Source organism: Exophiala oligosperma (genome assembly GCF_000835515.1).
Source record: "Exophiala oligosperma strain CBS 72588 unplaced genomic scaffold supercont1.3, whole genome shotgun sequence".
Lineage (NCBI taxonomy): Eukaryota > Fungi > Ascomycota > Eurotiomycetes > Chaetothyriales > Herpotrichiellaceae > Exophiala > Exophiala oligosperma.
The window spans coordinates 3395261-3419827 of NW_015622820.1; the positions used below are offsets into that span (position 1 = coordinate 3395261).

Here is a 24567-nt window from a genome sequence, read left to right on the forward strand (position 1 = left end):
GATGCCTCCAGATAGTTGTTGCGATGGTATTGAATGATTGTACACAGAGATTGCGAATGCTGCTCACATACAGCCGCCATGCTTCGCGCTTTTATTAGCGACGAGTGAGGGGTGCGTGGACGATTAGCACCGGAATTTTCAACAGTAACAATCTTTTCGAGGTAGTGAAATCTGTTCAACGTGATGTATTCCGGCTGTGTAGATAAAAGTGTCGAGATGCGCGGCTCCTGTCGAAATTCTTTCAAGATAGCAGCGTATTCGATTGTTGATGGTGGTGACAACCTTTCATGACCTCGTATTCGTACTCGTACTTGAGCGGCTATGAAGTTTCATCTAGAGGCTTAGAGCGGCGGGAGAGCATCGCCCCCACAAGAAACACAAGGCTACCATTCGCCTCCCACCCGCTCCCTGGACTCGATGCCCATGAACATACTCCGTACTCCGTACGAGTATCTGTCTCCAACGCTGGCAATTGCATTTGACGTCTGTCTCGTACCCGTCCACCCATCAAGACCCTGGCTTGGTGCTGTGCTGTGCAACAGTGTCCAGTCTCAGCCGTAATCCCTTCCAGACTCAATTCCAACCTCACATTCCAGCACCAAAACTGTCCTCATCATCTCAGAGCACCTTGACCCAGCCCTGATGTCTCGAAGGGCGCCTGCCGACCGGGCGGCCCAGAACGCCCAAACCCTCAAGGCCCTTGTCAAGCTCGAAGGTAACAAGGTCTGCGCGGATTGCAAGAGAAACAAACATCCACGATGGGCAAGTTGGAATCTGGGTGTCTTTATCTGCATTCGATGTTCCGGCATACATCGAGGCATGGGCACTCATGTTAGTCGAGTCAAGTCGGTGGACCTGGATGCCTGGACAGATGAACAGCTACAGAGCATCCTGAAATGGGGCAATTCAAGAGCAAACAAATACTGGGAAGCCAAACTTGCAGCTGGACACGTGCCCTCCGAAGCGAAGATCGAGAATTTCATCCGTACCAAGTATGAGTCTAAGCGATGGGTTATGGATGGTCCTATGCCGGATCCTTCCACATTGGACGACGGTGAAGACAACATGCCGCTGAATATTGTTCAAGAGAAGGCTAAAATTGAGAGGTCTGCCTCGCAGCGAGCGGCTGCTACTCAGCCGCCGCCACCACAGCCGCGTGCAGCGCCGAATGTCAACCTGTTCGGTGACTTCGCTCCTCCTCCTCCAGTCAGACCTAGTACAGCCGACTTTGCAGACTCGAGGCCGACACGAACTGCCCCGCCTGCACCAACTCCAGCACAGGCCGCGAAACCCGCAAGCAAACCACAAGACTCACTTCTAGGCTTGGATTTCTTTGGGAACGCGCCTTCAGCGGGGATTGGACGACCCTCTAGTGCAGCTGCAAATCCAACATCATCAGCGACAAGCAGGGGGGACCTCAAAAGCTCTATCTTGTCCCTGTATGCCAGTGCCCCAAAACCACAACCTACTCAACCTCAGCATGAGCGCCAGCCGTCCATGTCAGGTGCGGCGTCACCACCTCTTGGGAAGCAGGATGCCTTTGGTGGTTTGGCAGACGCCTTTGGTGGGTTGAACTTCTCCAGCACAAGCACATCACCACCTCCCCAACCACAGCCATCTTCCGCATTCTCTGCATTCGGCAGTCTCACCAACTCGGGGCCCAAATCTACATCTTCAGCTGGCGCCTCGCCGCCTCCAGCTTTGAGCGGCGGCAGCTTCTTCGATTCTCTGCCCTCGAAAGCACCCGCCGCCAAACCGACTGTCACCTCACCTTCTGCGTCCAACGGCTTGGACTTTGCATTCACACAAACAGCACCTGCACCCCAGCCTGCAGCCGCGCCCAAGCCATCTACCTCATCTATTCCAACAGATCTTTTCGAAGCTGACGACTTTGGTGGCTTTGCAAGCTCTATGCCTGCGTCGCCTCCGAAGCGGGCTCCGACGAATGTTGCCTCACCTCCTACCAGCACCGCCAACATCAACTCCCCGTTCAATTTGTCCTCTCCCACCACATCTGCGCCTATGCCTGCACCACAACAGGCCCCACAAGCTTTCAAATCACCCGCAGTCCCGCAAAGCAACGCAGCGCTTTTTGATCCTTGGGGCTCTAGCAATGACAGCAGTCCTTGGGGAGCACCAGACCCGGCACCCGCCAAACCTGCGCAGCCCAAAGTGGAATTAGGGAGACCACCAGCGCACATCACGGCAAACGATATTCATGGCGGATGGGCAGATCCTATCTCATCAAGTACTAAGCCTCCCCAGCAACCAACGGTGACGGCAGACGAGGACTTTGGAGGATGGACCTCAGCATCGACGACCCAGACACCCATTAGTGGACCAGCAAAACCTAGTGGTGGTGGATTTGGAGGAGCATCGGATCCATTTGACAATCCCTGGGGTTAGTGAGATGACGCATCTGATCACGATGTATGAAGTGCGGGAGTGAGGAGAAAGATTATGCCAGTTCGGATGAAGACAAAATGAATTGTTATTGCAGCATGAGCATTTTTCCATAGACCAGCAGAAAGACACAATTGCAAGAAGCACACGAAGCGTAACACGAGGTGTGTCTATATAAGTCTGCGGACACTGCCCGTGGCACAGGATCAGCTGCACCGTGCCTATTCCGTATCCCGTAACTGTTGTGTAAACTTATTGTACTCCGTACTGAAGGCAGATATCTATCTAATGAGTACCTAGGTACCTTTGGTAGTTGTGCGTGGGAGGTGAACGCCACCATCAACAGAACCAAGAAGCCGGGGCGTGGTTTAAGATCAAGGCGCCCCCGAGGAGGAGTGTGACAGGGGTGCCTCATCAGCCTTAAAGGGTGTTAGTGGGCGCCAAGTCACCCCGAACTATACTCGTATTTAGTGCACTGTACTCCGTACTTGTAGGTGGTTTGTGGCTGTCTCTCCCTGTCCGTCGTCGATTGGCCAGCAGGCGCGCGGCTTCTGGGCTGCCAGTGTGCACATCAATGAGCCTGTTTTAGCCGTCGACCCATTCGACCACTTACCATGCTCGTTGCACTCCCTTGACATTGCTTGTTCGAAGCCTTAGACCAGCCATGGCACACCCTCACTACCCTCGCCTTGTATGACTGTCAAACGAACTACCCATCGTCACCGCTGTAAATATCCGGCTACCTCCCTTCGTCTAAGAAATAACGAACAACCCCTTTTGCCTCCATTGCCCTGTCTTTCCCTATCCTCCACCCCGAATCCGATGATTACAGGACTCTATCCAGGAGCAGCAACCGATCGGCCATTGCGCGCAGGAGGCGGGCCAGGAGGGAGGGCTGTGGCCTGTTCATCAACGCGATAAATTCAATACCGATACAACAACAGGGCCAGAAAGCCGGATCGTCCGCCTCATGAAGGTTCGTGAATATCCTTAAGGTTGCTGAGCCCGGCAATACTCGAGAAGCCTGCAGACGCAAGTAGGAAGTCCATGGGGTTGCTGTGTCCATTTCGTACCTGCCCAGCTTCGAATCTAGACCATTGCTGACATCGTGCTCGCTTTAGACTTCATCGCGGAGCAGGGACACGGGCGCGAGCTTCGCAGCCCGCAGAGGGCATCTCCCACAACTGTCCATCAATGACGAAAGCCATCATATCACCGAAACCATTGGCTACCTTTACGATGACGACGAACTCGAGCAAGACGTACGGAATAATAGTATCAATTCGCATCAGCACACCAACCTCAATTCACATGGCGCTGCCAATGGAATACAGGCGGAGAACACGCGGGCCCTGAGGAGGACTTCAATACCGCGAAAGCAACTGCCAGGTAGAGAGAGCACAAATGGGAACGATGCGACACACTCAAACGGCCTCTCTAGAGGCCTTTCAGTACAAGGACAATCGTGGGACCGGGATCGATCCTCCCCTTCGCCGCCTATGAACACTCGAGAACGGTCACCATCTGACACGGCTACGTCTTCTTTCCCTCTGAACGATATCGACTATGAATCAAGTCCTGCTGGACTGGCGCAAGAGTTGAGCAATCTACAAGCTTTGAGGAGAATGTCAATGAACGTCGGCGCTGCGGATGACCCGGACTTGCCACAACTGAGCGCGGCTGGTATGCCAAATGCGCCGTCCTCTACCTCCAGTGAGGATGATTCCTCGCGATTATTCTGGGTGCCGGCCCGCTTACATCCCGAATTGGCACCGAAGGAGTTTAAAACATTTCTTGAGGGCAAGGCTGAGCAGATAAGGCGCAGGTCAGGTGAATTGTCAGCATTTAGCCCACCAACGTCCTCCAGATCGAGCTCACTGAGCGTGGAAGGAGGGAACTCAGGTTTAAGGCGGAAAAAATCCATGCTGTCCCGACAGATCAATAGCTCTGTGGGCTATCAGGACGGAGCAGATCGACTGGAAAGGAAGAAATCTCAGTCGCGAAGGACTACTCCGCAGGATCCCAACCTACAGGAATTGGAGACCTTGGTGGCCAACACTGTAGGAGTATCGGACGTGGAGCCCGAAAAGCCTAAGGAGGACGACACCGGTGACATTATACTTCCATCGGTCCCCGGCTCCAGCCTTAAGAGGTCGACGAGGACGACGTACAGACGCGGTGGCAGTTTAAAAGGAAGAGGGGCCGATCGCAGTACCTATGCGCAAAGAGCTGCAAGGAGAGCTGCGAGTGGAAGTCCATCAGGGAGTAGGCCTGAATCGCCAGAGGCCAATGTACCTGCGATTCCACCAATTCCAATCTTCGCTTCGGGCGACGTTGCGAATCTCGCTCTAACACTTAAAGATCCCTCTGTATCAGCAGCACCAGCCAAAAGTGCTGCAATGAACTTTTCGCGACCGGCAGGACGTGATGTTTCGCCCAACGCTGGTTTGGGCTCGTCTGTCCCTTCGACCTTCGACTCAATTTTCAAGGACGATGACCCCTCGAGGCGGTCCAGCACGTCGAGCATGCCAGAAATACAAAGACTTTCGTCGGCGCCACAATCGCCCCCCAAATCAAACACACCGGTTGAGCGAAAATCGGTGCCACAGATCGTTGAGACACCACCCCCTGAAGAGCCACGCACACATGCTCAACCTCTACGCTCATCTTCCATTCAAGCACCGGTCAGGCACCCTGAACGAGTATCATCCCGTGAAGACAAGGCCAGAAATATCTCTCCTCAAAGGCCTCCTATGCCGAGCAAGGGCTCGCTGCCAAGCCTCACTGGAAGGTCTCCGCCAGGACCGAATGCAATGCCTCCACAAACCAAACCAACACAGAGCCTTGAGCAGCCTTCGCCTCTTCCAGGGAACGATACGAATACCAGCAATTTGTCCTTCATTCCGACACTTACTGTTGACAAACGCGCCGACAACAGGAAGAAGGAAGACAAGAAATCTTCATGGAGCTGGTTATTGGGCAAAGAGGATGGTGACAAAGATAAAACTGATAAGCCAAAGGCCAAGATTGCTAAGCCACCGCAACAGCACGACAACACTAGGCTTGATGTTTTGCAGGCTTCAATCGATGGTGTTGGAAAAGGTCGGGAGAGCATCGTCCTCGACCGTGATAGCCTAAAGCTAGACGAAGAACGTAAAAAGGAAAGTCAACGGAAATCTTCCGGCAGTGACACGAAGAAGGAGAAAGAAAGCATCTTCTCTACGATATTTGGCGGAAAGAAGGCCAAAGGAGAAAAGGAGAGTAATTCAAAGAAGGCTCGTGAGCGTGTTCTGTCGCCGGAACCCCCGTACCGAGAACTAAGACCAGACATCGACTACAACTGGACAAGATTTTCGATATTGGAGGAAAGAGCAATATACCGAATGGCACATATCAAGCTCGCTAATCCACGACGGGCACTTCACTCACAGGTGTTGTTGAGTAATTTTATGTATAGCTATCTGGCGAAAGTCCAACAGATGCACCCACAGATGAATCTACCCACAAGTGCGAAGCAGCAGAGGAAACAACAGCAAAAGGACCAGCAGCCAGATGAGTTTACTCAATATCAGCGGTATCAACAGGTACGTCTAGTTGTGGATGATGAAGCGTCTCGACTGACTTTTTTTGATAGCAGCAAGCACAACAACAGTCCCTGGAACAACAACAGCAACCACAATCATATGGTTCTCAACAGGACATGAAGGATACTGCGGGATATGATTACGACCGGGGCTCTGGTTCGAGATCGATCTCAAGAGGCAGCAAAACGTCAGTGGAAGATAATGGGTCATCATACAAAGGAGGTGGCTATAGTCAATACCATGGTTCTCAACAGCAGCAACAACAACAACAACATCAGCAAGGGCAATATGGGGCCCAGCTGGATGACGATGACGATGATATGTGGTAATACTTTGCATTCTGTAAGGTTCTACGAAGAGATATTACTCTTTTGCAAATATCGTGTATATCTCTTGTCTGGAGATGGTTTCTGCTCCTTGAGCGAAATTTCACTCAGGGAACATGCTCCGGGGACACGGCAGCGCTTTCTCTGCTTTCTTAGTTTCTCATTTTCAGCATAGCGAGAGGACGTGAGCGGAATATTCAATACCAAGTTCGAGGTCCATCTATTGGGGGGGATTTATTATAGTAGCTATGGTCATGTGGTATCTGAATATACTGCTTACTGCCATCTTCACGATGGTAAAACCCTTACTTTTGTTGTCGCTGTCTATCCATCGAAGTTTCTCGGCGCATACGTACCTACTTGGAGGTAAGAAGCTTCCTGGTGACAGATTGTAGAATCTTCGTTGCGTTCAGCCTTGCCGACGTCATGAACGAGGCTGTGGCGCCACGAGGCCGGCTGAGTGTGACACCCCCAGGAACAAAGAGAAGGTTGTGTTACCCCGTCTCGTAATTGGGACCGAATCTTCCGCCTACGGCTTTCCGTGCTTCACCTTCGCCTCTACGGATACTACGCATCTACCACAAGCTATATTTGTTCTTTTACAATTTGACTCGAGTGGACCAGGATTAGGTCGGTATCTTTAGCGCAAGCTTCGGTGCGGCACCAGAAATCAGCCACCTCTACCGCAATCGAGCCCTTACGACGAGTTGGCCAGTTAGCCATCCTCTCTCAGGTCCATCTGATCCAGATCATACCACCGACCTCTCGAGCATTCTCTCGACACCTAGAAAAACAGTCCTTCTTCTACCTCTGGGGCGCCATTATCCTCCCGTCGCCATGTCCGACGCGTACGCCCGCGAAGAGTAAGTGAATGCTCTCCCATCCTGCGCCATCATCATACCAATAATGAGCTGTACATCGCTGACATTTCGTCCCGCCACCAACAAAGGCAAAACAATGCCCTCCTTTCCTCGCTCTCCCAAAAGACCTCGGCCCTCAAACACATCACGCTCGACATCTACGACAATGCACGCTCCCAAGAGACCCTGGACAACACGAACGAGGTGTTTAGCAACATGACCACCAGCATTCGAGGGTCGGCGGGTCGGCTCACGCGCATGGCGAGACAGGGTGACAAGTTGGCCGTTCTCAAGTTGGCCGGGATCATCATCGTCGCGGTCTTGCTCATTTACTGGGTCGGTGGTTGGATCCTGGGTTTGATCTTTGGTCGGTGATGTCCAAGACGTCACGAAAGATGATGATCAGCGACATCAAGGCAAGGGCAAGAAGAAAAGAAAATTAGGAGATGATTGGGAAAAAGGTCTTTTGAGAGAGAGAGAGACAGAGAGGGAGAGGGATACAAGAGGTGGTACCGAGTAAGAACGGGGGACATGGCAATGAGATGGAGGGTTGAAAGATTGACGGGTGAAAAATGATGAGATTGGAACAACTTCCAGACGAGGACGGGACAATTTTTATGGAGCCAGGGAGAGGTTGCGACGACTGACGAGAAGAGGGAGAATGAGAATGAGATGGAATACGTCAAGCATTTGCACATACACACACACACACACCCTTTCTCTCTCTCCATGTGAGATTGAACGAAGCCGGAGAACCTCCCCATGGCTATACGCTGGACATCTTAAGATGGTCGACTTGGTACCTCGAACCAGTGCAGTCGGACACCGGGGTGCTCACTCGCATGATCTGGGAACAACGCAACGACTGCATACAGCGACAATCCGTTCGGGTTTACTGGTAATTTCTTCTTCAGGTGGTTCCGGTTCGAGAGGGAGAACGTCGAGCAAAAAGGTCATTACATGCATGGACAATGACACTGGACATTTGCTCTTGTCACTACCAAGTTACTAACCACTGCTAGCCCCTCCATTTGCCATCAAGAAAGGAGGATGCAGAAAAAGTCTGCTAGCGACCCCAGGGGCGGAATTATCATCATCATCATTTTCGAACCACCTTTTCGGCTTCGGGACATTGGACCGAAACGAAGACGAAGGCGAAGGGAAAGAGAGGGCATCGACAACGCAGACGGAACAAGACAGCCTCTCTCTCTCTCTCTCTCTCTCTCTCCGACCCGGGACTCGAACAGCCCCCGACCAGGACAGCCAGCGATGGTGCAGCCCTCACGGATAGGATGCGCGTTTTTCTTTTTGGAAGCAAAGGAGTCAGGTTTGAATTTTGGGATAGGAAGGTTCTGCCACTTGTACATGGTACTTGGACCTTTGGTCATCGTTTCTGTTTACCTGTACATGTTTCCGACAGTCACTTTCGTGATGTCGCGTAGTGTTCCAAGTTTATGCCTTTTTTTTTTCTTGGTGACACACAATATCAACACCATACTGATTGGTGACTTTTATAGTCACGTCTCTTGTGTTTTTCTTGATTCATGATTATTTTTCTTTCTAAAAAAAAGTATTACATGGCATCTTCGAAATCTTCATCTTCATCCGAATCGCCATCGACGCCACCACCCGTCGTGGTCGTGCCCGCGTCATCCTCAACCTTGACATTTGCTGTCGCCGCCGTCACTCCATTCTCAAACTTGACCCTCTTGTTATCTCCTCGTCCGTCACCGCCGAAACTCGCGGGCGTGTTGGCATCGCTACTCGGTCCACTCTCGTCGTCGAATTCCCTCTTGACGCCGTTGACGGGTTTCACGTCCAAGCTGGCCGGGGTCCCTACGTTACTCGTCGTTCCCGCACCACCACCACCACCACCACCACCACCGCCGCCAACGACATCAACGTCCTCAAACTCCAAATCGTCATCTTCATCCTCTTCGTCTTCGTCTTCTTCCTTGGCCCGCTTCTCGGCCTCGAGTCTTTCTCGTTCCATTTCGGCCATGTAAGCCGCCACTTCGTCTTGGAGGGTTGAATTTGTCGTCGTCGTTGTCGTAGCAGTCGCCGCCGCGTCCGTAATGATGTCCAAGTTCTTCTTGTCTTCTTCCTCTTCCTCTTCCTTTTTCGGCGCCGCCATGATCTCGTTGGTTCCCGACTCCGGTGTCCCCGTACCGGTCCCCGTACCCGATTCGACCTTGACGGCTGCTGCACCGCCGGCACCGTTCGAAGGGCCGATCGCACTGTTCGTGTGCCAGGCGGGCAACTGATTCTGTTTCGCCAACAGTTTCCTGCGTTCCTCCTTCCGCTCGGCCTCCTCCCTGTCGTGCTCCGCCCCGCTGGTCAGGTTGATGGCGAGGTTCTCCACCTTGACCATCTCGGGGCCCTTCTTGAAGGTCCTGGTGTCCCGCTTGATCTCGACGTACTGCCCGTGTTCCTTCCCGCCACGCTCGCGGGGCACGTCCTTTTTCCGTTCCCACGCGCTCTGGAAATCGTTCTCGGGCACATCCTTCCGGTCGATCTTGAGGATCATGTCGTCGAACCTCTTCAGTTGGTCGTTGACCCTCCTGATCTTCTCGTGGTGGCCCCGGTCCTCGGTCGCGCGCTCGTTCTGCACCAGCGTGCTCCCGCACCGGTCACAGTAGAAGCCGTCGGCGCCCACCTTGTCGAGGATGGCCAGTTCGTCGTACTCGGCCTTGCAGCGCGGACACCTCCAGTCCTTGCGTTTGGTCTCGTCCTGTTGGTACAGTGCCTCCACCTTCTTGCGCAGCTTGGCGATCCGGTACTTGATCGCGTCGATCGCCGGGTGGAACGGACAGTAGTAGTATTCCCGCGGGCTCCCGCGTTGGGACCCCACGCGCACTTCGACGCGGGAGTGTGTCTGTACGAGGCGGGCGTTTCGGAGGGGAGTCATGATGCTGCGGATGTCTTTGGGTTGTGCCGACAACAAGACGGAAAGGTCGTCCATGCCGAGGACGGAATGGAGCATGAGGGCGTCGACGATCAGGATCTGTCGGGGTTGGTGGAAAAAGGTGCGGACCGCGGTCCTGATGAGTGTCTTTGCCTCTTCCATGTTGATGTCGAGTTGTCCTGCAATGAAGGATGAAGGATGGGTATCGTAGAAGAATGGAATTTAAAAAATGAATAGGCGACCAGGAAGCCAAGGAATATTCTTTTGGTTCCAAAAAAAATACAAGGTTCAAACGTTGCGAGATCCAGCTCAAGGGAAAGCAACTTGAACGCCGGCCATGTCACCCCTTCGACAAGCAGTGAAGCCGTAGAAAGGATTGCCGTAGAGAAGAAGGAGCTGCAACAATGACTCTGGTGTGGAGGATCGAGACGAGAGAGAGAGAAGTGGCAAGGGTGGTTATCGGAATGCCACAAAGGGAGTTTTGGAAACCGTAATGTCGACGGTAACAGTACAGAAAGCAAAGGAAGTTCTACTAGTAGGTAGACATCGCGCGCGGCGGAACATGCATGCGCCCTCTACAGCATTACGGAGCAATTCGAAGATCCAACCAAGATCCATGTTCGCTTTGCCTTGGCGTCAGCCTTGTAAGCCTTGCAGCCTTGTCTTCGGTAGGAACAGCCTTGCAGCGACACCTCTTGTGTTGCATACTCCGCCGTAGCCTCTCAAGTAAACAAGAGTAATCCGTACGAGTACGCACTTCCCACCCATAGACTCTGGCTTTCTTGTTCTCAAACACGAAGTGCCTTGTGCAGTACAGTATCTTTAACATTGTATTCTACGCCTTGTGCGGAAGTACTAAACAACATTGACCAACAGACTAGGACACTGCCTGGTTCGCTGCCACTTTTCCAGATACGGGGCCAGACCTTCCCTCGTCCGCTGGACCAGTTCCCTCACCCTCGGTCTTCCCCGGGGATCCAAGCGCAGACAATCCTCCGCCAGGGCCGTCAACTTGGAAGTGTACATGCTACTCTTCAACATCCTCCGGAACATGGAATAATCATACTGTCTGAGCTCCTGCTCTAGGTGTCCGTGCCGATCGACCTGCGCGTCCACCTCGTTGTTGTGCTGGTCGAGGTACATCAACCCGTAAATGTTGGCGCCAACCTGCCAAATCACATGGGACATTTGGAAAGGTTCAGCCTGTGATCCAAAGATCTGACGTCGCCAGTGGCGACCGTAGCGTCCGTTGTCTCGTTGTTCCTAATTATTATACAATAGCCCGTTTCATCAGTACGAGTACAAGAAGTACTTGAGCGTCATGCCATAAGATCGACAAGGCAAGAGAATGTCGGATACTAAGCATAGAATCCCTGGTCGAAGAAAAAGAAACTAAAGAAAAGAAACACTCACAGGTGGAAACCAACAGATTGTACCATGTCCTCTCCATCTTCGACTATTGCCTGGATCTTGTCGGTTTGTACATACCGCCATACCCCAATCCGCGACTTTTAAACTTGGGTAAGGCATGCATCTTTCGTCTGCTGGTGCTGTACCTAGAAGAACTGTTTGATTCGGGAAACCGAATTAATTGGATCAACATCGATACACCGTTGGATGGACAAGGTGGAAAAGGGGGGTTAACGCTCAACAAACATACTGTTCTCATGCTTCAAATCCAAATGCAATATCCACTGATCATTTCCTGGCGGCGCAAATTTCTTATCAAACTTGACGGTGCGCATATGGTAAGTGGCTTGGGCGAGGTCATGAAATGCTTGCCAAATGAATGCTTCTGGAATCCGTTGCCTGGTCAGAGTTTGAGTGCCTTTGTCAGTAATCCAATCGTCTCTCTCTCTCTCTCTCTCTCTCTCTCTCTCTCTGCCTTCTTTCGTATCGATAGGATGATGTCAGGGCGAGGGAGGGTATAAAACGTACTGAAATCTTGGATTCGCCTTGTTGTGCTGGATATAATTGCCGATCAAACCATGTACGGTGCCGTACTTGTAATATTCAACATAATACCTCCAGTTTCCCGAATGATTGCCAGTGAAAAGTTTCAACCCTTTCAGTCTCGTCACATTCTCACATCCTTGGTCGTAGAGTTCCATCATGATCCTCGCTTCCCATGGAACGTCAAAATTGCCACTTCTGTCGACGTCGAAATTTTCATTGACTTCGGCTTGTTTGATGGCGATATGCTACATTATTTTGGTGGTTGACCACGGCCGTTAGCATATTCACACACACACACACACAGGGACACCCACACAGCATAGCATAGCATGATGAGGTAAACTCAAAACGAGCCAGGAAGATCAGGTGGTGGTGTAACATACATCGAGAGCGTTTCCCCTGCCGTCAAACTTTGTCCACTTTCCCACCATTCCAAATGATCCACGACCCAGCATCTCGGTACACTATGTGCCTAGTTAGTATATACGGGCGTCTGGGGGAGAAGGTATATATAGAGAAATCGACGAGGCGACGAACCTCCCAAAATCCATCTTCAGTGTCATTGTTCCCGGCCCTGGGTTTCGACAATGCAAATGCCCCCGCGGTTCTATCGAACCAGTTCTTGGCCCTCCACCTTCTCATTCGTCTTGAGACTTTGTCTGCATCACTCGTCCAGGCAGCGCGTTCGTATATAGGGCGATCCTCGACGGGGACTCTTTTCCTCGGAGCCATGACGGTGATTGATATTGCCTTTTGTGAAGCGATGGGGTGGGGAAGGAGGGGAGGAGAGGAGTTTTCGGATCGAACAATTCAAGGAGACCGAAAGTGAAAGCTCGACAACACGTTCAAGTGTTTCAAGCTAGGAATGAGGACCTTTGTGGAGAGTCTGAGCGAAGATTGGCCGGAGCGAAAAGATAGAGAACAACAGAGATATTATGACAACAAGGATCGACCGTGAATGTCATATGGCTTGCTCATACGTGTAGGTTCACAAACGGAACAGGCAATAGATGAAGAATTTTACTTGCGAGTCCCAGAGTGAATCCCACAAACCTGAGAGTGCCCGGGTAAGGTACCTAGGTATACGAAGTGAAGAACGAAAACGAAGATGTAAAGAAAAAAGCGAAAAGAAAAGGGGCTCGACAACCTCCTTGACTTCATTCATTGTTTTTTGGTTGTTTCTTTCTTCCCAGCCTTGGTACTTGCTTGTGCGTAGGTAGGTATTGAGTGCACGGAACCGTGATGTTTACCTGGTTGCGGCGTGGATTTCTTTGTTTTGCCCCTTGACACTAGTAGCACATACCATGACGGATTTTCATGTGGTGGACAAAAAAAAAACAACACCCACTCAGCTTGAAAAGTGGTCGTTTCCTTTGATCATGACTGGGATGTAGAAAATGTTTGACCCTGACACCGGTGAGTCGTTGACAAGTAACACGTCATGGTGTAGCTGTGACGGTGAGCATATATGTCCCTTCGAATTGGGGACTTTTGAGAACCAAGAAAAGAAAGAGGTCCCATTCCGAGAAACTTCCCGACCAGAGAGAGAGAGAGAGAAACAAAGAAGAAGAATGAGTCTGGGCAACAATTAAAAATCAGAACTCGTGTAGTCCACGTTTGTTGGTTCGGTGCCGTCAACCAGAGTATTATGTTTCGCATTGTTTTTATTACGTGTTCGTTCTCCCGTCGTTCATTCCACCACCATTTAGGTGGCTTTGAGAGCTGTACTACGAGTAAAACCACAAGGAACGACGTTTGACACCACAATTCAGTTGCTGTTGTGCAAGAGGGAACGACGATGAGGATGTGAGAGAATCAATAACTCTGTACCTACCCAGTAGTAAGTACTCTTCAACGAACATTGTTTGCATACAGGTTTCGGAGTACCTTCCACGGACCATCCTTAAGTGACGCTAGTGGGGCGCTTGCACACGTCATGTTGAAGCTTCAAAAAACCCCAGACACTTCCGCGTCCGGCAACTGACCTGCCATATCCGGATATTCCTCATATTCGTACTCCGCATTCGTACTCGTACTCCGCACAACGACAGACTCGAAGAGAGCGTTCAAATGGACGAGATATGCTTCAACTCAAACACCGTACAGAATATCCTTGGGGTTGTTAGGTGGTAGAATCAATTGACCTACTCGTTACGGAGAACTAAAACGAAGAAAAAAAGATGGCTCTCTCCTCGCTAATCAAGGTATCAATGTCAAACCCAGACTCCATTCATTGCAATGCGAAAAACACTACTCTGTAAATCCTGTGCAACCAAATATTCCCTATGCTTCATCAACACGCGTACAATCAATCGCTAAGTCCTTTCATTCGATATGTCGTCTGTCCTTTCGTCTCGTAACTGTTTACCAGCGCTTCGCTTGACAGACAATGGCTGCTTGAATTAAATAATCTGGCTAGTCTCTTTTTTTGTGCAGTTGCCATGGCGGGTCCAAGGCCATTCCCAACCCGCCACATCTTTGCATCGTTCTACTTTTTCCTGGATTAACAGTTCTTTTGTCTTTTGGCTCTGTTGATGCGTTCAGAATAAAACATGCTTGCCGCTAAAATGCAGGAGGCTATTCAATGTTCATAATCAAAGTGAGCGAAAATGCTGTCGTTTGTTCGGTCGGCTCCACACCTGATCAAGGCACCGCTCGACCCAGTAGAACCTCTTCGAAATGGTCGCTTTTTTGCTTGGGAAAGTCATGCTTGCAGTTTGGCAAGAAGGGCGTCAAGTTCATTCCAGTTTGATTGTGTCATGGCAAACTTTCGATGTTTGCGTGATATAATGTGCTGTGTCTGGTTAGCCTGACATCAACTGGACGACATATTCTCCTGCTCACCTCTTCAAAATCATCATATTTATCGCGGCAGTTCTCACAGTATCCGGGTTTCGGATCTCTCTTGACCACCTTCTTCTTTCGGCTGAGATGGGCGGCTCGTTCGGCTGAAACGTCATCTACATGGTCGTCGTCTTCTTCTTGAATTCCGCCCAGCTTTTCTTGAGCACGGCTTTTGGCCGCTCTTTGAGGCGCGGGAGCTCGGACGTTCTTAAGAGCACCAGCAAGGTCATTCATCCGATGAGACGATGGTATGGAACCCACCGACAGGCTGCCGGTATGGGTTCGTTCCAACACCTGTCGTTTCAACTGCTGGTGCACCTCCTTGCTGGTCCCGGCCTTGACCCCGGTAGCAGCTGTCGAAGAGATCATCTGTGATTGAATCGCCGAGGTCAGATTGGACCTTTGTATGCCTGATGCCGCAGGTTCCCGAGACATCTGTAGCTGGGCAGGCCGAACAAACTCAAATGGTCTGTCAGGCATGGGCGGGAATGACGGCTGTCGCTCATGAGCAGAAGGACCTGTCTTCTTGCGATCGGAGTCCAGGTCCATGGGTACATCGGCTGGGTTGTGAACGGTCTGAAGGGCTTTACGTGGGCTTGTACGACGTGTAGGAGGATCAAGGTTCGCCTTGTCCACAGTAACGTGTGACCTCGTGCGAGTCACATGATGCTGTGGTTGTTGATGTTGCTGCAGGGCAAGCATCCTGGCCCTTGTCCGCTGCTCCTGTTCCAGCTCCCTCTTCATGGTTGGGTCCTCCACAAAAGGACATTTGCCAACGCTAGCCGAGCGGAACTGCGGCCAATCCCCATCTGACCGGCGACTGACCCTGACATATTCCCTCACCATGGTCGGTCGATATTTTTCGTCCATGTCGTGAACGTAGATGAAAGGTCCCTTGAACGGCACCAGAGACAACGTGGGTTGTTCGCGTTCAGAATATGCAGCCAGCTTCTCGTGCTTCAATACCTGGCCCAAGTCTTCATGTTGGTGTCGACCGCCGTGTGTCGTGTTCCGGGAGTGGTGAGTATGGCTGCCTGCATCCCCCAGGATCGACGCCAGTACACGTTGTAGCTTTTCGGCCGCCCATATCTTCATGCCCATCTCTTTTCCTCTGACCAGAATATCCATGTGGTTGGCTCCATCGCGTCTTGTCGTCGCCGGCACGTGCCCACGGGGATTCTTTTCGAGGAGCGACGGGTTGATGGTCTGGGGCTGGTCTTCTACTGGTGATTGCTGGGCGGTGTCGTTGGAAGATGTATTTTCTGTAGGAATGTGACGGGTCGTGACGATGTGCGTGACCGCTTTGGAGAAAAACTTTTCTTCCTTCTACAGCCCAAATCATTAGTAGTGCACCACAACAAGGGCAGGGAAACGTACCGCTCCTAAACCCGTGATCTGTCGGAGGAAGCGTGCGCGTGTGTCCTCCGAGATGCCGTCAAAGTAGAAGCTATACGTTGGAAAGAGTTTTCGGTAATGTTTCTGCCAGGTGCGGATACTATCTTCCTTGGTGGTCGACTCAACGTTCTTGGTGATCCGGAGCCCCGTGGATTTCTCCCGGGCAGCTACGAGCCTCCTTTGGAAAGCGGTAGATCCAGACTCACCATTCCCTCGTTCAAACACGCGACCTTCGGCCATGCTGGGGCCCGACTGCCTCTGAGGCGTGGCCGGGTTCCTGTTGGCATCCTTTCCATTTTTCTCCACCGCCAGACGCTTCTGCGGTGGTTCATTTTCCTGTTGAGCCACATTGGCCAGACTCCTCGGCCGCTTGGAACCGCTGTGGGTGAGAGGCCTATGGGGGGAATTTGTGGCGTTCGAAAGGCTCGCCAGAGGGACTCGACGGGAGACGTTGGCCATTTTTACAAGAGGATCATGGGGCGAGGGTGGTATGAATACAGCAGCTGCCATTCATAAGGATATTTCGAGCTCGTCGGCTGCTCGTGGGAGTGCTGAACTGAGGATGGCAGGGAGGGGTACGCAGACCGAACAACGCGACGCGTGCTGCTGCTCTGACAACCCAAAGACCCGATGGACGGTCTTTTCAACAGCTGCACATGTTGGCAGACAGGGCGGACTGAAAGATAAAGATGTGCTGAAGAAACAACACGAGCTCCAAAGGAAGAAAAAGAGTTGGCTGGTCTATTGGAAAAAGAAAGAGGATCGCAAAAGGCGTAGAGCAGCAGTTTGGAGGCAGGAATAGCAGAGAAAGCAGGCGTGTTGACGTTTGGATGTTATTGGCTCCTCCGAGCACTTTTGGGTTAGTCGGAAGCTGGTCTGTCCAAGCTCTCGTTTCTGGCCTTAGTGAAGGCCGGGGGGGCCATACAGAGCAATAGCCAGCCACTGGGAACCCCCAAATAGCCTCTAGGCGGCCCTAGACAGCCCTGGGGAGCCACAGCGAGCCTTCCCGCCGCCCGAGCAACCGCAATCCAAACAAAATCTCTCCCAACAACCAGATTCACTCCCCCACATTCAACCAGAGATTAGCTGTACCCAGCACGAAAAAACACAACGGATGGATGATCATCTGCCGTGTTATTGTTATTATTGTTGTTGTTGATATCTTTCTTATCGCTTCCTCATCTCTTGATAAGTACAAGTACAAAGCTTCCATGTCATGTTTGTTGCTGTAAATACTATTACATGTATATACCGGTAGGTATCGGTCTAACCACAGCTTACTACTACGCGAGTACTTGTACAATAACGACACTGAGCACCCAGCTCGGCGGGCCTTCCAACGTCTCTGCTCTGTCCCGCCACCAGGACGCAATCAATCTGTCGTACTCCGTAATCAACCATCTAATTAAAATCGCCTGCAATCAATGCAACTGTACATAACATGTTGGGTATCGTCAAAAACAACTCCGGTCGGTGGAGGATTCGCCAGTCGTTCTGACATCGCCTCTGCTGCCAGCCTTGCCGTGCAGAGGCCTGGAATCTTTCGAGTACCGATAGGTCCTCCGCACACGGGGATCCCGCAATCGAACATCATTCACATCCTTCAGTTGATGATGTGCCTCGCTCCGATCTTGCCGAGCACTCCGGCCTCTTTGGGCTTGGGGCTTCGGTCTCTGCCTTTCTTTCTGCTCAGGAAACCAAGCATGCTGCCACTTCCCTTCTCGTATTTGGCGCCCGCGTCACCTCCCATTCCTTCCGGATAGCCTGGCGGTGTCTGGTCTGCCAGTTGGGTCCAGCTACCTGTCTCGTCCAGTACCATGTGCACCCCTCCGCCTTTGCTTGGCTGCCTTGTCGCTGCCATTGGTCTCTGTGGTGGTATGGGCCGGCTAAAGGACTTCGACGAAGACGCTGGCCGGGCGATCTGCTGTTGAGCGTGCGGCAATGCTTGCTTCACGTCATCCAGCGGAGGGAACATTTCTTCGCTTTGAGGTGTGACGGTAGCACTTGGTGACAACGGTGGCGATCCATCGGGCGAGGTAGGCACACTCTGCGGATCGGGTTGTGTAGTATCCAGGTGAACATGCTCCTCCGGTACGGTTCCAGCCACTGCTGCAGCTGCAGGCCTAGGTAAGGTTAGCAGACTATTATGGTTTGGTAGTAGAGCTCGTGCGTACACTTCGTAACTTGCAAGAGTGTAGTCAAACGGCTCAAACATGGTCTCTATCATCCGATGTAGCTCGTCTTCCCGGATTTCCCTACTCGTGGCATCGTTGCGTAGTTCGGCCCTTGGCTTCTGTTTCCTTGCGCGTGCCTCTAGAGGCGCCTCCTCTAGCAAGAGTTCCTCCAGATCGTACGTCGCGTCGAAATTGGTCTTTTCGCTGGAAGGGACGAATATCGGGGGTATCTGTTTTCGCTCAAGTGCGTCGAAATTGATGGGTTGGAAAAAGGGATGGGAAGTGAATGTGTCGAATCCGGTGGCTCCGATGCGTTTGCGCCGGTCTTTCTCGATCAAAGAGGTCATAGCCGACAAACAGGGCATCGAGACAGGTGGCTTGGTAACAAAGTAGTGTGGAGATCCTGCAGAGATGGACTCGGCCAGCTCTTCATACGTTTTGCCTTCGAATGGTCGTTTCCCATATACACATTCATACATGGTCACTCCTAACGACCACCAATCCACCTCGCTGTAGTACCCCGAGCCTCTGAAAACTTCTGGGGCGAGATATGCCAGCGTGCCTGACTTACTGGTCAACGGCTTGCCGGGCTTGAAGTCAGAAGCGACGTTGAAATCCGCCAAATGGACGTGTCCCTCGGAATCCAGTAGCACGTTGTCCGGCTTCAGATCTCGATGGACAATGCCCTGACTGTGAATGTATCGAAGGGCGCAAGCCAATTCTGCCATCCAGAAGCGAATGGCGTCCTCTGTGAAGGCTTTCCGCTGGATGTGAAAGCGAAGGTCCCCTCCATTCATCAGATCCACCACAAGATACAAATACTCAACGTCCTGGAAGCCATATCGGAGATTGCACAAGAACGGATGGTTGAGATGTTCGAGCATTCGTCTTTCGCGGATGATATTCCGCACGCTCTCGGATCGAACGACTATCACTGTCAGCTTCGACCAGGTCTGAAGATTAGTTTGGGGTGAAAGGTACCTTCATCCTTGCGAATATACTTGAGGGCAAATGTTAAACCGGAGTCTTTGCGCTCGACAATTCGAACTTTTCCGAAAGCACCCTTGCCAACAACCCTCAGCAAACGAAAGTGGTTCAGGTTGACTAGGAGAGATGATCAGCTTTTGAGACCAAAAATATCCTCATGAGATAGATGCACACCTTCATCAGTCAGTACGACTGGTTTCCCTTGAGAGTTGCCCATGAGCGTGAAGAGACGAGTTTGAGACGGGCTTCAGGGGCTCCACTGCTGCTTCACGGTCGGTGACAAATGGAACATGGGGGCTTGCCACGAAAGATGGAGCGGATTCTCTGAACCTGATCGCGCGGTGAAGAAGGAGTTACGAAGGAGTCCGTCCAACGTAAGTTGCTTGAACGATCGTAGAACCGGCAGTACTCCGGGTATGGCGGTGAAGTAGGGGGTGAAGTTCCCTACTCGTCGTAAACCAATGCAAATCTTATGGCAGACACATGACACGTGGGAGTGATTGCTCAAGATAGGTCGAAGGAGGATGGAGTCGCCAGCGCAACGACAAGTCCCGATTTCAGGATCGAACTCCAGAGATTTTATTCTCTTATTATTTTATTAGCGATCGGAAGCTGTCAGTGGCAAAGCGGCCTCGAGGATCGGAGGCGACAGTTTGTGAAGAAAATGCCGAAGCGTCCCCTGTATCTGGCAATTCGAACCGGTCGATCACCCTTGAGTCCAGAAGGATAAGTCTTGGATGTTTGGAACGGGTATACTCGTTATGGTGAGAAGAGTGTTTGATAATTGTACACTGGAAACAAAAATCCTACAGTGAACAGAAAATCCGACTGGGTGTTCAGCCTGGGCTAGAGACTTGAGGTGAGAGTTTCCAGAGGAAAGGGATGCGGTCAGGGTCAGATTAAGTTAAGACCTGCAAGTCGGTAACCGAGGGTTTCTCTTTGGCAGGGCGGAGGCGCCAGGCCTGGTGCAGGGGCCTCTAGGCTGATGATAGTGGAAGTGGGATGGAGTGGGAGCAGCAGGGATGGAACGAAAGGCTTTTTTCTTCACCTTGACATACACGCAATAATACCGAGATAATAAAGAACGGTTCCACCGTTGAAGATCTACTGAAGTGTGAGAATGGGCATGGTACGGAGTACTGTAACGTGGAAATCTCCTTGTTCTGCTTACCGTGGACGTTGTTACGTAGGTGTAGAATAGCATCCATCGTTTCCACACTCAGCGCTGGTACGGAGTACCGGAATGCAAACATGCCCTACGCACAATAATACTTCGTATGTCATGGACACTCTCCTTACCAAGAGGGAGCCTAAATCTGAAACTGCCCTCCCAGTCTGGCCCTACACCCACGCTTAGAGTCGTACCTATCTCAAAGAGGCATCGCCCGGGATTCTTCTCGAAGGGTCCCTGGGGGCGCTGACCGCCTCGACCGAGCACATGGCATGGCGCGGCTCGAAAGAATTGCACAATAGCACCTTACTCCGTAGGTACTCGTACCCGTACTCGCACACGGGACGAAGGTTCCAGGGTCTGCGACCGATCCTCTGTCTCTCGTGTCGTTCGTTCCCATCCCTGAACATGATTTTGAGTCTCTTCACATGAAAAGAGTAGCGTATCTTCTGCTTTTCCTTCACGGGGATCGATGAGGCGAAATTTTACTGTACGGAGGTATCTGTAGAAGCCATCCAATAGAGACTCCTCCAGCCTTCTCACCCTTGCAACCTTTTCCCGCCAACTTTCCGGTTCCATGACCAGCGAGACTTTCGGTACGGCTTGAAGTGATAAAATTGGCTAGCAGGTCAGCTGCCGCATACCTGACACACCGTCGGACGTCTAGCAAAAGCCAGTGCTGCCAAACCCAGTTTAGGGCTGTCTGCCGCCTGGCAGCCACGTTTCATCGCCCGGTGCTTTACCCCTTTCTCGTGGCCTCCACCACCCACACACACATCTCATGAACCTGGCAGAAAAGCATGGCAAGTTGGTGGTTGCTGATTGCTGGTTGCCTCTTGACCCGCAGACCTCCGAAGCCAAACATGCATGATGAATGATGGTGATGATGATGATGGGTGAGTCCACAAGCCCAGTGCCTGGCTGACTTTACCCACCCATTCCCGACGCTCGGGCTCTGCTGTCCTTTCTGGGAACTGGGCCTTCAAGTTGGTCTGAGCTAAATCGATTTCCTGCAATATTCATCATTATTGACAACCGAATCGGCCAGTCTGTAACTCTGTAATTGCGTCTCGTCCCTACCTCGGGCCCGTCATGAAGGGGCATTTGCAAAGGGCCAATAAATGCATGCATGTTGCCGTGTCTGGGGATGTGTCCTGTGTGTAACGGGCTATTCTTGGCTCCCCTCCAGCCCGGCCGTCCCCAGTTTTGAAAGCGGCAGCGTTCATTATTAACCGACGACCTTTTCAGCTTAAGACAAACTTGTTTCATCCCGCCGAGATCAACGATTGTACTCCGTATTGTTCTGTATGACTACAAAATATGCACAAAAGTTTAGCCTTGGTGCGGGATTTCCACTGTGGAGGTGACAAGTCCAGAGCGCAGGTGGTTGGGCGACACGAACTCGCAACTGTCAATATCCTGTCAGCATCTAATGATCCACGATTCCCAAATTCCCGCTGACATGGCGATGTGGTTTTGGTGGCTGCCACGTTTTCTTCGCGTTCATGCACGTCCTGCCCCTTGCTAAAAAAAATCCCCCGGCCTCCCACTATTGGCTCACTATGTCAGACGTACCATGCAGGATATGGTGCCTGGCCCCAAGCCCTTCCTGCAGCTTTTCTGGCAAAGGAGCGAAAAGGTTGCTGGTGTGGGAAGACATATCTTGTTTGAACACTACAGCGAATAATGTCCACTTGTGCAGTAGACGAGGATGGGGGACGGGACGCCGGTGCCGTCTCCGCCGCGTCCACTCCAATTGCAACCGAAAGCGAAAAAGGAAAAAAAAACATTCTTGACACAATTTACCACCGCTCAACAGAAGAGGCATTTGAAATTTTGCATGACTAGCAGACTCTGAGGCGCCGCCACACAGGTTGGCATCATTGCGTTCAAATCCCAAAAAAGAACAGATATTCAAAATGGACGATACCGAAGGGGGTGAGCGTGCTCCTCATTTGTGCTCGGATGGCTTCACATTATTTACGAGTCCTCGTACGCGTATTCGGTACCACCATCTGGACTTTTGCATCGACTGTGCACTACCCATCTTCATCTTACGAAGGAAGGTTGTTCGAGAAGAACAGACCTTGGATCATAAGGAGTCGCTCTTTCCGTGCAAGGCCGGCGATCCAATCCTCATGTCTACACACATTATGATTTGCCGCGACTCTTTGACGTGGATTCACAAGCGCTGGTGCCATTCCATCGAGTGCACATGCTAGGGTCGGTGCCTTGGATCATGATCAGCTTGGTTTCAGCTAAAGAAAAAAAAGTCTACAGGATTTCGTTGCATTCAAATCGTCCGTTTTCAAAGTCACCACGATGCTAGGGACTTCCAAAGATGCCAAAGAGATGGATTGCTGAGGACAAATGACAGACAGGTAGGCTTATCAGACGCCAACATGTCGATGCGCACTGCCATGCGCGTTGGTAAATCTACTACTCCAGACGCCCATTGGGAATAAAATGGTTAGTAAAGGTATATTACAGCATGTCGGAATGTGTTTCCGTCATGTTGGGTTGGTTAAGATAACCTTGTAGCTCTCATTTGTACAGCTGTTCATTCATCTTTGCAGGTCTCTCGCTACCATAATTATGACTTCAAGATCCGTCCAATGTCGAAAAACCATATGTAAGGCTCAATCTTTGAAATGTTGATCCTCCAGATCTTTTCACGTAGCCTCGCCTCCGTCCAGCCCCGTGACATTGTTCCCAGTCTGCACCTTCCGGAGGGCTCTTTGTTCGAGCTACGGGAATGGTTCAGTTAGCGACCTCTGATTTCAACTGAATCCTTCCGTTCCCGGTCATTCTGAAGCTGTGCCCAACCAGCTGATCATCCTGAGAGCATGCATTCGTGGACAAGGTGAGTGGTGCCGGATCGTCTATCCGGGTGTACATCATATGGCACACGTTCTGTTATGGCCATACTGGGGCGATTGGCTAGAAGTCTCGGTCGGATAATATGGTCACGGAGAGACTTTCCGTTACGCCAGGCTGGGCCGACCTCCCCCTAATGCTCGGTCACTGTGGTTGGATCTTCTCTGATTTTCTGAAGCTGAACTCAGAGACCTTTCAGATGAGAGCAGTTTGGTGTACCTTTGGTGCATATGCTGACGCTGCATTTCAGGTTGAGATGTATGCCGATCGATTCGAGGTATTGGAGGAGTTACAATAGTAATTCGTGATCTTTGTAGGTTGTGGGCATTCATTTTGGACGGGTGCTGCAAGCACGACAGGCACATGCCGAAGAAAGTCTGTCCTCGAGTATCTCTTGCAATGTCTGGGATAGTGCTTTTGCATTTTCCCTGTACTGTTCATGCAAAGACATGCGGTGTCTGTGATGATCACGCCAGAGGCTGAATTTGGTGGGAGACACCATGGATCGAAGCTCGCGCGCAGCTTTCCAATCGTCGTAGGTGAGCTCCTTCTGTGGTGATCTGTCGTTGTTGAATGATGGTAGACGTGATGGTCTTGGTGTTATTACTCGTGCTGCGGCCATGGTGATACGAGTAAAAATGGAATTTAAACTCTTCGGGGTTCTGCTCGTTCTTTCTGATATTAAATGATCAAACAGGTCTAGAGAAGAGATAATTGTGTACGCATTGGCAACAACCCCTTTTGAACTGCAATAATTGGCATGGGCAGTCAATAGTCAGGCCATATCGTCGATGTAGGTGAGGCTGACGTTATCGAACCACCATCGTATGATGTATTGTAGTCGAGGCTTCGTGACGGATGCGACGACCGATTGGTTTGGAGGATGGTGAATTGTGGGGTGGTTGGCATTGTGGTCGATGGAGGAGGTGACGATAAGATCAAGGTGGCATGAGATAAAGTACTTGTACATACTCCGTAATTACTGGAAATAAGAGACGAGAGGGCATACTGTACTCCGTACTCGTACACGATCTCGTCCAAGCGACATCATACAGTAGCTGCCAATTGGTCGGGTCAAAATTCCT

The 24567-nt window shown here is 51.3% G+C and overlaps 7 protein-coding genes across 8 annotated transcripts; 4 read left to right on the plus strand and 3 right to left on the minus strand.

The window, feature by feature from the left end:
- The first annotated feature begins 426 nt into the window (after nucleotides 1–426).
- On the plus strand, nucleotides 427–2598 carry PV06_03958 (uncharacterized protein). Its single transcript, XM_016404788.1, has one exon. The coding sequence runs from the start codon at nucleotides 643–645 to the stop codon at nucleotides 2404–2406; it is 1764 nt and encodes a 587-aa protein (XP_016265793.1). The 5' UTR covers nucleotides 427–642; the 3' UTR covers nucleotides 2407–2598.
- A 333-nt stretch (nucleotides 2599–2931) lies between these two features.
- Nucleotides 2932–6621, plus strand: PV06_03959. 2 transcript variants are annotated; one of them, XM_016404789.1, is made up of 3 exons: nucleotides 2932–3379; nucleotides 3525–5987; nucleotides 6038–6621. In XM_016404789.1, the coding sequence occupies exons 1-3, from the start codon at nucleotides 3374–3376 to the stop codon at nucleotides 6314–6316; spliced, it is 2748 nt and encodes a 915-aa protein (XP_016265794.1). In that variant the 5' UTR covers nucleotides 2932–3373; the 3' UTR covers nucleotides 6317–6621. The 2 variants fall into 2 exon arrangements, with proteins under 2 accessions (XP_016265794.1, XP_016265795.1); XM_016404790.1 differs by having other exon boundaries at nucleotides 2932–5987.
- Nucleotides 6622–7150: 529 nt separating this feature from the next.
- On the plus strand, nucleotides 7151–7548 carry PV06_03960 (uncharacterized protein; the record flags this gene model as incomplete). The annotated part of the gene is made up of 2 exons (XM_016404791.1): nucleotides 7151–7176; nucleotides 7263–7548. 2 exons carry the CDS (start codon nucleotides 7151–7153, stop codon nucleotides 7546–7548), a joined length of 312 nt encoding a protein of 103 aa, XP_016265796.1.
- Nucleotides 7549–8223: 675 nt separating this feature from the next.
- Nucleotides 8224–8721, plus strand: PV06_03961 (uncharacterized protein; the record flags this gene model as incomplete). Its single annotated transcript, XM_016404792.1, has 1 exon — nucleotides 8224–8721. One exon carries the CDS (start codon nucleotides 8224–8226, stop codon nucleotides 8719–8721), a length of 498 nt encoding a protein of 165 aa, XP_016265797.1.
- On the minus strand, nucleotides 8655–10644 carry PV06_03962 (uncharacterized protein). Its single transcript, XM_016404793.1, has one exon. The coding sequence runs from the start codon at nucleotides 10238–10240 to the stop codon at nucleotides 8747–8749; it is 1494 nt and encodes a 497-aa protein (XP_016265798.1). The 5' UTR covers nucleotides 10241–10644; the 3' UTR covers nucleotides 8655–8746.
- Nucleotides 10645–14167: 3523 nt separating this feature from the next.
- PV06_03963 (uncharacterized protein) lies at nucleotides 14168–17033 on the minus strand. Its single transcript, XM_016404794.1, has 3 exons — nucleotides 16256–17033; nucleotides 14879–16204; nucleotides 14168–14828 (listed from the first exon to the last, which is right to left on the minus strand). Exons 1-3 carry the CDS (start codon nucleotides 16781–16783, stop codon nucleotides 14739–14741), a joined length of 1944 nt encoding a protein of 647 aa, XP_016265799.1. The 5' UTR covers nucleotides 16784–17033; the 3' UTR covers nucleotides 14168–14738.
- Nucleotides 17034–17525: 492 nt separating this feature from the next.
- PV06_03964 (uncharacterized protein) lies at nucleotides 17526–20339 on the minus strand. Its single transcript, XM_016404795.1, has 4 exons — nucleotides 19609–20339; nucleotides 19429–19551; nucleotides 18448–19375; nucleotides 17526–18396 (listed from the first exon to the last, which is right to left on the minus strand). Exons 1-4 carry the CDS (start codon nucleotides 19649–19651, stop codon nucleotides 17877–17879), a joined length of 1614 nt encoding a protein of 537 aa, XP_016265800.1. The 5' UTR covers nucleotides 19652–20339; the 3' UTR covers nucleotides 17526–17876.
- Nucleotides 20340–24567: the final 4228 nt, after the last annotated feature.